At 49.3% G+C, this 11,315-nt stretch overlaps 6 protein-coding genes across 6 annotated transcripts; 2 read left to right on the forward strand and 4 right to left on the reverse strand.

Moving 5' to 3' along the window:
• Positions 1–1,004: 1,004 nt before the first annotated feature.
• BDP55DRAFT_694303 (uncharacterized protein) lies at positions 1,005–2,229 on the forward strand (the record flags this gene model as incomplete). Its single annotated transcript, XM_060577337.1, has 3 exons — positions 1,005–1,172; positions 1,234–1,931; positions 1,989–2,229. 3 exons carry the CDS (start codon positions 1,005–1,007, stop codon positions 2,227–2,229), a joined length of 1,107 nt encoding a protein of 368 aa, XP_060428906.1.
• A 268-nt stretch (positions 2,230–2,497) lies between these two features.
• BDP55DRAFT_665343 (uncharacterized protein) lies at positions 2,498–3,660 on the reverse strand. Its single transcript, XM_060575025.1, has 2 exons — positions 3,390–3,660; positions 2,498–3,323 (listed from the first exon to the last, which is right to left on the reverse strand). The coding sequence occupies exons 1-2, from the start codon at positions 3,493–3,495 to the stop codon at positions 2,692–2,694; spliced, it is 738 nt and encodes a 245-aa protein (XP_060428907.1). The 5' UTR covers positions 3,496–3,660; the 3' UTR covers positions 2,498–2,691.
• A 752-nt stretch (positions 3,661–4,412) lies between these two features.
• On the reverse strand, positions 4,413–5,171 carry BDP55DRAFT_632556 (uncharacterized protein; the record flags this gene model as incomplete). The annotated part of the gene is made up of 1 exon (XM_060572442.1): positions 4,413–5,171. One exon carries the CDS (start codon positions 5,169–5,171, stop codon positions 4,413–4,415), a length of 759 nt encoding a protein of 252 aa, XP_060428908.1.
• A 778-nt stretch (positions 5,172–5,949) lies between these two features.
• BDP55DRAFT_729149 (uncharacterized protein) lies at positions 5,950–6,711 on the forward strand (the record flags this gene model as incomplete). Its single annotated transcript, XM_060579530.1, has 1 exon — positions 5,950–6,711. One exon carries the CDS (start codon positions 5,950–5,952, stop codon positions 6,709–6,711), a length of 762 nt encoding a protein of 253 aa, XP_060428909.1.
• Positions 6,712–7,007: 296 nt separating this feature from the next.
• BDP55DRAFT_694304 (major facilitator superfamily domain-containing protein) lies at positions 7,008–8,739 on the reverse strand (the record flags this gene model as incomplete). The annotated part of the gene is made up of 6 exons (XM_060577338.1): positions 7,008–7,256; positions 7,307–7,636; positions 7,689–7,937; positions 7,988–8,318; positions 8,382–8,507; positions 8,576–8,739. The coding sequence occupies 6 exons, from the start codon at positions 8,737–8,739 to the stop codon at positions 7,008–7,010; spliced, it is 1,449 nt and encodes a 482-aa protein (XP_060428910.1).
• Positions 8,740–9,696: 957 nt separating this feature from the next.
• Positions 9,697–10,824, reverse strand: BDP55DRAFT_611288 (polyketide synthase; the record flags this gene model as incomplete). Its single annotated transcript, XM_060571181.1, has 1 exon — positions 9,697–10,824. The coding sequence occupies exon 1, from the start codon at positions 10,810–10,812 to the stop codon at positions 9,697–9,699; it is 1,116 nt and encodes a 371-aa protein (XP_060428911.1). The 5' UTR covers positions 10,813–10,824.
• Positions 10,825–11,315: the final 491 nt, after the last annotated feature.

The raw sequence follows: 11,315 nt of genomic DNA on the forward strand, positions 1-11,315 counted from the left end.
AGTGGCCTGCGTGAAGGTTTAGTAGGCCTGTTTCAATCAGTCAAACCCCACTGCGGACCGAAGCTTGCACGGAGCTACCCCGCCGCTGTCGGACTTGACTCGGAGCTTTACTTTCCTAATCAGGAATGCCTGCGGACCCGCGGATAGTGTGGAAGCAACAAATCCCGCTGTCAGACAACGTGTGCAGAGCGAAGAGAGCAAGCTACTGAGGAATCTGGTCTGTCTACAACAATTTTGAGCTGCGAGAAACGACGAGATTTTGAATCAACGCTTCACTTGAGATCTTGGACTGAAGTGTTATCCAGATTTCATCAGATCAGAAATGGAAGGCAAGAAGGATGAAGTGACTTGGCGGTCTCTGCCGCGAAAAGACCAGCTCGCGATTTTGTGTTTTCTACGGTTTGCTGAGCCGGTGGTGAGCATCTCACTGCTAGTGAGTACAATATTTTCCACCACGAAGATAAACACATTCGGGATTCGCTGACAAGCGCTCGTAGACGTATTTATTCTATCAGCTGCAGTCTTTAGACGTAACGCTGGATTCGGGAGCGATTGTTCGACAAGTCGCCTATTTGCAAACAAGTTTCATGCTATCACAATGTTTCTCGTCCATGTTCTTAGGGAAACTGGCCGATTCTCCCCGTGGTGGTAGGAAACTTGTTCTCATGGGGGGTATAGCTGGATCGTGTGAGTTCCTGCATCACACAGACTAACTGTGCCATTAAGGGCGATGTTCGGCAACTAAAGTTCGTGTTTAAATATGTAGTTATCGGATGCGTTGCTTTCGGATTCATCACGAATTTCAAGCAGGCACTGGCATTGCGGATCCTGGAAGGTTTGGTGAACGGAAATGTGGCGACAGTGAGGACGATGGTGTCAGAAGTTGTCATTGAGAAACGGTCAGCCGGTCATATCACTAAAACATTCAAGTTAGAGCTAATGAGTAGAGAAGATTTCAGCCTCATGCATTCTTATTGCTCCCAATCTCCTTCAATGTTGCCGCCATGGCCAGTCCCCTGATGGCTGGGCAGCTGGCCGATCTGCCGGGGAAATATCCAGACAGATTTGGCAATAACGCATTTCTAAAGGCATGGCCATATTCACCACCGGCAATCCTTAGTGGAGGCATCATGCTTTTAGCCTTGCTCGCCGTTTTCTTATTCTTGGAAGAGGTGAGCTCGTGACTTGTTATCTGGGATCGCTGATCTAAGCTCACATTTTCGGCTTCTGCAGACCCTAGAACCCCTGAAAGATAGATACGATCCTGGCGTCGCCTTCACCAGAAGGGTTCGCTCGCTATTGTTCGGAACTAAAATTTCGACAGCGACTAGATCAACCCACGAGGAGGCCACCGACGAAGAAATGTCACACATGATCGCGGACGATTCGGATCCATGTGAGAGGGATTCCGAGGAGCAAAAGTCACGGATGAAGGCAGTTAAGACGACTCCTATCATTCTGCCGACGAAGCGCATGTTCACGAGAAATATGTGTCTCACGCTTGTATCCTACGCGATCCAAGAATATCATATCACGACGTACAACACACTATGGACGAGTTTCCTGAGCGACCCGGTTGACAAAGACGGCAGACAGAGGCTTCCGTTTCTCTTCTCTGGCGGAGCTGGCATGAAGCCAGATCAAATCATGTGGTCTCTTTTCATCGTCGGAATGATGGGATTGCCCACACAGCTGTTCATCTATCCCCGTATCAGTCGTCGCCTCGGCACTCTGAAGATGTGGCGCAAACTCATGCTTGGAATGCCTCTCCTGTATTTCATCTTACCCTACATTGCGGCTATGCCTTCGACTACTCCGCCACCTGCTGGCAAAACTGGGTTCATGGTGTGGTTCCTGATCATTCTGGTCCAAATCATGATGGTGGGGACGTCCACTTTTGTCGTGCCTGCGCAATTGGTACTGACCAACCTGTGAGTTGAGCTTGATCGCCTTCTTGCCTTACCTACACTCACTTACGTACTTTTCAGGTCTTCGCCACATCCATCTGCTCTAGCACGGACTCATAGCAGCGCATTCTTGCTATCTGGTTTGATTAGGTCCGCAACTTCATCCATAGCGGGGATCGTGTATAGCTACGGGTCGTCCCATAATATTACTGGCCTGGTATGGTGGATTGCAAGTGGTGTAGCAGTCCTCGGAGTTCTGAATAGTCGCATCGTGAACGAAGGAAACGGCCACGAAATTTGGTTAAGTGGCGACACTGAGTAAAATGCGAGATTACCTTATAACTTGTATTCCTGGCGGTATTTCAACAAATTAAATTGCATCCGCGAGATCGGAAGAACCCTGTTTGACAATACCAGATCTGGCTGTCCTCCATATGGAAGTCGTCAACGTTATAAAAGTGAGTGCACGCACATTCAATACTTCATAACCGCATTCGAGGTCGCGGTGGACAACCTGTCTCCAATGTGAGCATACTATCGATAATCACCACGTACTCTTTTTGTCTAGCATCGTAGCTGGATAATTGTTAGGCGAAAGAAGAGTTTTGATTCCAACGACCAGTCTGCTGTTGAAGCTACTTCGTCTAGCGTAACCAAGAAAAACTTCAAGAAAATATGCCGCCAGGTTCTCGAGAGGACAATCTGTATAGTTTTAACCCTTTCCCCCGTGACTTCAATCTGAACTCCACCAATACCTTCCCAAAGTGGCAAAGACGATCAGAGACTACTCCACGTTCTCGTCGGTGACGAAGGCACGCTTGTCTTCCGTGACAAATCCTCTCTTGTGGGGCTTGGTGACAAAAGAGCGCTTCTCCTCAGTGACAAACCCGCGCTTCTCAGGCTCAGTGATGAAGCTGCGCTTGTCTTCAGTTACAAACGCTCTCTTCTCGGGCTCCGTAAGAAAGCTGCGCTTATCCTCGGTGACGAATCCGCGCTTCTCCTCCGTAGTGAAGGATCTCTTCTCGGGCTCAGTAACGAACCCACGCTTCTCGGGCTCAGTGACAAAGTTTCTCTTCTCCTCAGTAACAAAGCCACGTTTCTCAGGCTCAGTAATGAAGCTGCGCTTGTCCTCGGTGACGAAGCCTCTCTTTTCCTCAGTGACGAAGCCTCGCTTCTCGGGTTCGGTGACGAAGCTACGTTTGTCCTCAGTCACAAAAGACCTCTTCTCGGGCTCCGTCACAAAGCCTCGCTTCTCGGTCACGAAGCCACGCTTGTTCATCTCAGGCTCAGTGACGAATCCACGCTTCTCCTCAGTGACGAAGCCCCTCTTCTCCATCTCATCCTCGGTGACGAAGCCACGCTTCTCCTCAGCGACAAAGGAGCGTCGCTCTGGCTCAGTCACAAACTCACGGGGATCTATGCCAATTAGTTGGAGAGCTATCTAAGTGTGAGGTGGTTGAAAGGGTGTCCAGTCATACTCACCAAGCTCGTCAGTGACAAAGGCGCGTTTCTCCTCTCTCTGGATGGCTGGGGCAGCGATGACAGTAGCTGCGAGAATTGCAACGGAAGTGAGGGCAGTGAATCTCATATTGCCGGTGTTGAGTGGTGATGGTGTATGTGAGTTGTGAGATGTTCCTGTCTAATTGATAAGATGAAGAAAGGCAGTCAGTGAGGAGTGTGGGATGTAGCTCGGTCATATAGGTCGTTGCTACCTCCTGTTTGAGCTTGTCTTGCGATATCCTTGCATCACACAAGTGCTGCTGGCCGCGTTACCTGCGGTATTCAATTGGCTCAAGGTTCTTAGGAATATTTCCATTTGAACATATTGGCTTAGACATGAATGAATAATGTTACGGCTCGAGCCGCATATCCGCGGAACCGATCATCACAAAGAACATGGCTAGCAAGAATGACTCGATTTGGAAAGGTTGCCTATTTACCCGCGTTACCTTATTACTACCATGGCCCAAAAGAGGACCCCCGCCGCGCTTTAGTCCTAGTATGGAGCTCTGACAAGGCCAAGATGATAGATAGTTTGGGCATGCACACAAAACTCTTCCAACCTTGAGCTTGCTGAGTGGGATGACGGAAGCTTAAAATGCGGAAAGTGGGATGCTTTTGAGAACCAGTAGCTGCCCTGCTCCGCTCACAGAACTCTGATCCTTATAGTGAACCTAGTTGGGCGCGAGATTTTGACGACAGTGTCGCTCTCGGGTATTAGCAATGGTCTGCTTTCGTTTGACTGCCCAAGAACAGACGAATTCCCGGAAGTCTAGAGTGTAGTACACGTACACGTCGTACTCGAGGTAAGGTGGTTGACTTGAAACGAACCTCGTCACCCACCTATGAGGAACCGAGGACTTTACATGTACTGGTATGTTTAACGTTGCGAGGGATTGGAACTATGCGCATAATGATGTTTAGATGAGTACATTGCGAGCCCGAGAACGGAACTATTGGCTATCCCAGTCTGGTACTAATCTTCTCCGCCGAGATGGAAGTGGCTTATTCCCTTGGCTTGTGATCATATTCCTTGTTCGCTCCATGAAGGTGAGAGTGCCCATGCACTTCAGCTAGCTGTCCGTCGCTGCCAAGCCCCTTATCCACTCCAGGCTTCAAGTCGAACTGATGAACGGAAATATCGCTGGGTGGTCGACAAGAAGTGAAGCGTGGCCAGTAGGGGATGCTCACATGGTCCTTGGGCCTTGCATAGTCCTGCATCAACGCATGGTCTAGGCACTGGTGATAGTCGATGGTGCCAGAAACCAGACCGTGCGCGATCTTGACCTCTTTCTTCCAAAGAAACGCGCAAGAGTAGAGGTGGAACTCCCATGTCGTCCAAGCCTGTCCTTGAGTGATCTTCTCGACGTCAGACCAGGATAGCTCGGTGGTCAAATTCCGAGATGTGAAGAACTTCCATGGGCGCGTCTGGCGGAACTCGGCATCCAGAGCCGAGTCGAAACATTGCGGAGGTTGCCATGTCGCTGTGTATGACTCGAACTTACACCCACGTGATAATGCAGTGGAAGCTTCTCTGCCGCAGGGGAATTTGTCCTTCAGCAGACTGGTGATGAGTCCAAGATTTGTGTCGGATTGACCGTGGTTCCCGTGTTCAGTTCCATAGAACGGAGAGATGGGGACCAGTAGCGTGAAAAGAGTGCAGATGGCTACGCCTAGGAGGAAGAAAAGAAGTCGAAGACAAGGCGAAAGGCTGTTGTCGATGTTTCTGTTGAGCCTAGTGACCTTTTCGGGGTGATTTGCCATGATTGCACGTTGATAGCGATGCTTACTGAAGGTGAACGATGGGCAATCTTGTTGAACAAGCGAATTATGAGATATGCCAACATTGCATGACATTCGTTCCTGACTTAACGCCATGGGTAGTAGATATCTTCCACTTCATCCTCTCTGATTCAGATTGTAGCCGGGATATGTTGCTCGCTTCCAGCTAGAATAGGGCGGCGAAGAAGAAAGTCTCCGTGTCTTCTGCCCGGCTCCTCTTACAGATCGATTAGCTTCCGGCGCCGACGTCCGTATATCGTTAGTGCAATTATAGTACTACTTACAGCAAGTCGTTCCACCTATTTACTTTATATGATCCTGGTAAGAAGGAATAAGCTCTTCTCCCAGGTTCTGTGCTCGGTAGTTTGGTCCTTGGGACGTTCTCGACTGCGTCTTATGACGTCTTATGACTTTAAGCTTTGAGTTGTGACACACGCTCCAAGGGCCACAGCGGGAGCTTGGAGAATTTCTCGGATTCCGCAACCATGCTTCTTAGGCGAACCCAGTCTTTTGTACTGCATTAGTACCGTCTGTCTTTTAGTTCTCGTATAGCCTCGGCGTAGAAATCTGTAGCAAGCAAGCTCGCCTCACATATTCTGCGGCAAGCCAGAGTTGCTGTAATCCTCCCCGGCCCTGTTCTCCCCGGCCCTGACAGAGGAATATGAGCTTCGGATTGTACAACGGTCAGAGGGAAAGCGAATTTATGGACACTCCTCTACTCCTTCTACATGACTCTAGTACCTCAGTGTTATAGTAAACAATGTCAACCACCACGGAGCATAGCAAGGAAGCGGAGGAGAGGCTATTATCTTCTCGGTCTAGTAGCTATGACGACGACATACTGGAGGAGATTGCGTCAAAGCAAGTATTGAACCATTATCCGAGACCGTTCCCATGGAGAAAGGTCTTTCAGGGAGTTGGCTACTCCATTACCGGAGGCATTGTGGTTCTTGCATTTGCTTTGGCGGCACACTTCATAGACTCACCCGCGAAAATGTCCACAATCGTCTCGGAGTGGAGTGTCATCGATAGTGGCCAGACCTTTCGCGCCTGGGAGCCCTCTTCAGCCTGCGGAAACACGCCTGCCGAAGCCCGCGAAGCAGGTTGCGTCTATGACGATGTCTTACTCCACTGGATGCCGACACAATGCTCTTCTCCCGAGCTCATTGACGAGTTTGAGCACGTGTGGCCCTGGGAGTTCTTTGAGGACCAAAACGCCACAAAGCCAGTTACTCTGCCGCAAGTCATAGAGGGTACGCAAGACATAAAATGGGTGTCTATGGATCTTCACCGGTGGCATTGCGTTGCAACATGGAAGATTCTCAGCAGCGCCGCACGATGGAAAACGACGGTACCGGCTTATGCCATCAACTGGAATCACTCAACACACTGTGCTGATCATGTGCTGATCAACATGCATACCGAAGACCCTTTCGCCATCAACTCACATCTCGACATTGAGTATACACCTTGTGTGACGCTAGCTGAGGACCGATCGCTGGAAAGGGCAAGGAAATGGTGATGGTTCCGTTAGACAGGATATCTCATGTGAAGGCAAACCATCTGGTTAAAGTCATGATCAGACAACACAAGAATATCCGAGGTTCAGATATTTCAAGAAAATAGGAGGGAAAAGCAAAAATGTGTTCGCTTCCCACGCAGTCTACATCCCTTGGTGACCGAGATTTCACACACAGTATCCTTGTCCAATACTTGAAAGAGTGCTTATCGTTGTGTAAATGACGATGTGTATTGGGTCAATGTCAAAAAAGAACTTAATGAACCCTCTATATGGGTGTCTAAGATAAATGACATTGTCTAAAGGGTGACAGCAAACCTCTCCCTAGCCGCCTGGCCATATCTTTGGAGTAGCCATGGCACCGGGCAGAGCAAGAGTGAGATGAACCCTAATAGACTACTTCCCCATCCCAGTCCCAGCCGATTGAACAATGACTCGCCCGCGAGTGGCAGAAATGCCCCAACGATGCAGCGGAAAATTGTCGATGCTGCAATCGCAGAAGCAGCGTACTTGGTGAACGCATCAATGAGGTATGTATGCAGCGGCATCTGGTCCCTCAATTAGTCACTGAACGGTATGAGAAACCTGCAGCACTCACCATGATCATTATCAGCCCGGCACCAAGAAGTGCAGAACCAATGATGGGCAGTATCCAGTGCAGCTTGTACTGCGCAGTCCAGCCATAGAAAAACAGTCCTAATGGTGTGAGCAGGATGGTCCTAGCCATGATCGGAAGACGGAACTCAGGCTGGCGGTGTCCATCACTACGTGCCGTTCGTTTATTCGCCATACGGTCGTTAAATATTGCGTTGCATATCGCTCCTCCGCTGAAACCCACGCCCAATCCAAGGTATACTAAACCGACTGTGCCCAGCGAGAAGCCGTACTCGGAAGTGAAAACTGGGGTGAATGTTGTTAATAGTATATACTATCTAATGTCAGTATTTCTTTTAAAGTAACAAACATATCGTGAGACCTGCCATGTATCCGTATGCCAAAGCCAGTATGGTTGAGAGGACAAGCACAATTGGGCTCAGGAAGAACATCTTGATCGGCCGAATTAGTGCATTGAGAAGGAGGGTACTTGGACTCAACGCCGACTTTTCACCGGGGGCCACGAAATAGCTTCCTGGATGGGCTTTCCTCAGCGCTACCGCACGTTGATGCAGCAGTCTGGGGGGATATGTCTCTCGTAGACATAAAAAGCAGATCAACGTGAAGACGCCAGACTATTTCTCTAGATCAGCAAGAGGCGTCGATCATGATAGTAAACACTCACGGGAATTGCAGTAACCCAGAATATCCATCTCCAGCCTAGATCCTGTGAAATGTATCCAGCCGCAACAGGTCCCAGTGCTGGTCCGAGGATTGGGCCGACAAAGTAAACGCTCACCACCAAGCCACGACGCTCAGGTCGAATGAGATCAGCTATGGTGCCACCACCGATAGCTAGCGGAGCTGCACCCGAGGCCCCAGAGAGGAAGCGGAAGATGATGAGGGCTGGTAAGTTTGGTGAGATGGCGCTCAGGATACTGAAGAGAGTGAAGAGAATATTTGAACTGTGGTAAATAGGGAGTCTCCCATAGAGCTCAGATAACGGGGCAAAGAAGCTAGAAAGATTGACTTAATTAGAATATTGAGGATATTTTACTAAGTGATGTAGCGGAACTCACATTGGCCCAATAGCATACCCAAGAACGAAGATAGATACGATGAAAGATGAGAGGACCTTGCTATCGCTGTGGAATTCGGCCATCATATCCGGGACCCCAGGTGCACACATGGCGGATGCAATAGACCTACCAAACCATCAATAGTCAATCAGCTACCTCACCTCTGCAGCACATCAAGACCTAGGGTCACTTACGCGATAAAAGTTAGGGCGCTGACAAGTCCTACGTTGATGCATTTCCGAGTCGTTGACCAGTTCAGGGGCTTACTCTCGTCTTCCTCACCATTCCAGTCCAGAACGATATCACCATCCTCATCTTGTCGCTCGACGCCAATTTCGACCTGCTTTTCAGTAGCCATCCTTGAGATTGCAATTTTTTTCAGGAGTTTCCTCTAACGAATTCACCGAACCAAAGCTTGTAGAATCTTGGCCGGATTCAAAAGCAGGGGAAAGCTCTCCAGCTACATAGGATTTAGCCTAGTGATCCCGTGTATCGTCGACGAACATGTTATTCCATGTAGCTTGAAACTATCAACAACTTTGAGGTCTCATCCCATGTTTACATGTAGCATTGTCGGGGAAAAGCAAAAAGTACCCGGAAACTTTCCTTCGCGCCCGAAGTTGCGACGAAGCCCCCCACTTCACGACTCGTGATACTTCAGCGCATCCTAGATGCTAGATGTTGTTCCCCCAACTTTCTTCGTCTCGACCAACAGACGTGCGCTTGATACGAGCAAGCGGCAAGGGTCGTCCCGCCATCCGAATAGAGTTTCCTTTATTCCCTCTGCCACAAGCCTAAGTCGTGTAGAGACGTGCTTACGCGCCCCATTTGGAGTAGGCTTATCCACTTTGAATGTGCTCGAGGCCCATATCCAGGAAAGTATCCCCTCAGAGGTACAATTAGGTAGAAGAACACTCGAGGCCAAACTTCTAAACAGAAACCATGCTACGAGATTAATAAACAAAACGCGTGCAAATTTTCTGCCTAAAATTTGCCATATAGCCGCAGAGTCGAAGGTCTATTACAGCCTCGCTTCTCAAAACCTCACTGGAGTCGTAACCGGGATGTTTCAGCGTAGTTCCACCTCGATTATATATTCCCAAGTTGACATTTAACTCTATTTTCCGTGGCGTCAAATACATAATCATGTGTATAAAACATGCCACGTTAACTAATATCTGTGGTAAGGTCGGCTATCAAGTGGCGTGATCTGATCTTATCAAACTCGTTATAATACTGGACGTAAAGATGAAGATTCATCATGTGGAACCGAAACCGAAGTTACTAGCATGGTACCAACAATTACAACCACGAGCTACTCGGGCACCGTCGCCAGGAAAACTCTCTGTAGGCCGGAATCCCTCAATTCCCCTCCAGTCCAATCAACATGATCAAAACCGGATGCCTTGAAAGCATCCCGCCATACCGTCTCGTTAGCTGTCGCATGCTTTCTCTCGTCGCTAAACAACCACCATCCTTCAAACAGCCCAAACACAAAGTCAGCCCAGCACAAACGCTCCTGCACCTCCATCACCAGTGCAAACCCTCCAGGTCGTAAGAACTGCCGCGTGTTTGTGAGTGACTTCACCATGTCGGGGGTGGCGTGGACTGCGTTAACGGCGATGACTATGTCTTGAGTACCCGCGAGGTCTACCGGTGGCGGCTTTTCAATGTCTTGTGTTCGGTAATTCATGAAGGAGTAATCTTGGAACTTCCGTGCGGCCTGGGCAATGAAACCGTGTGCCAGATCGGTGAAGGTGTACTCGACGGGGACTCCCGATTTAGCCAGCAACGGGGCAAGCCATTTAGCCGTACCCCCTGTTCCAGCTCCGAGCTCCAGGATCTTGAGCTGAGAGCCGTAAGGGACGGTGAGGGTCTTGGTGAAGCGGCTCATAAAGTCTTCCATGAGCTTGTGAAAGGCCCTACTTGGATGCGCCGCGCCGTAAATGTCTTCAAGATACTCACGCCCTTCTGGAGACCCGAAAATCGATCGGACGCCATCTGTGCGGCCCACGTAGATCTCGGCGAGGTTATTGCCGGCATGAGCTACAAGCTTGTTGAGAGATGTGTATGTTGGAAAGTCGTTGAGAATCTGTTGGAGGGCTTCTTTTGGATTTCCACTCGGCACAGGCGTGTCGGTCCTAATGTATGAGTCTCCTTCTTGGCAGACGAGCCCTGCATCTGAGAGCATCTCGTAGCAAAAGTCGAGTTGTTTTTGTACATTGGCAGCGCATTTGATGGGCCGCAGTTTCTGACCTGTTTTCGTTCGCGCAATGTCGCATCGTAATTTTTGAAAGGACTTGATGATGAGCTGCACGATGAGCAGTTTTTGTCGTGGATGGACGTTTTCATAGTAGCCTACGAATCCACAATCGGTTACGATCCTGTCCGTGTTCTCCCTCGTTTGGCTGAAGGACTCTACGGCTGCCATTCTGGCGTGTGGTAATGGGTTGCTAGGAAATAAGATTGTGTTTTCGATGAGGCGGATTGAGCTGCCGTATCTCTAATTAGGTACTCTGCTCTAGACAAGGAGTCGTGAAACGGGAGTGATCATAAGCCGCGATGTTTGTTCAGTGCCGGACCTGTCGACCGCTCACTGTGGGGATGGGGTGCTACCGGTCCGGCTCGGAGATCTGGGCCATGTCACTTACTCGCGTTGAATCCCTTCTATGGGCATCGGACAACGATGGGTGAGTCGCGATTTCACCTCTGAGAATGTAACCGATTGGAATTACCTATATTTTCTACCGTAAAAAACCCCCAAAAAGCTGGCACACACCATTTCCCAACCATATCACAAGCAAGGTGTAATTTTTCTTGATTACGGGTGGCTCTGATACGGCTGTAACTACAACGTACGCTTCAATTTTCCGGGGCCGATTTTCCATAATCAGCTCCTCTTTACTCCGTACTTCTTCCCTCTTCTCTTTTCCA

This window comes from Colletotrichum godetiae, assembly GCF_030913485.1.
Source record: "Colletotrichum godetiae strain CBS 193.32 chromosome Unknown BDP55scaffold_23, whole genome shotgun sequence".
NCBI classification, from domain to species: Eukaryota; Fungi; Ascomycota; class Sordariomycetes; order Glomerellales; family Glomerellaceae; genus Colletotrichum; species Colletotrichum godetiae.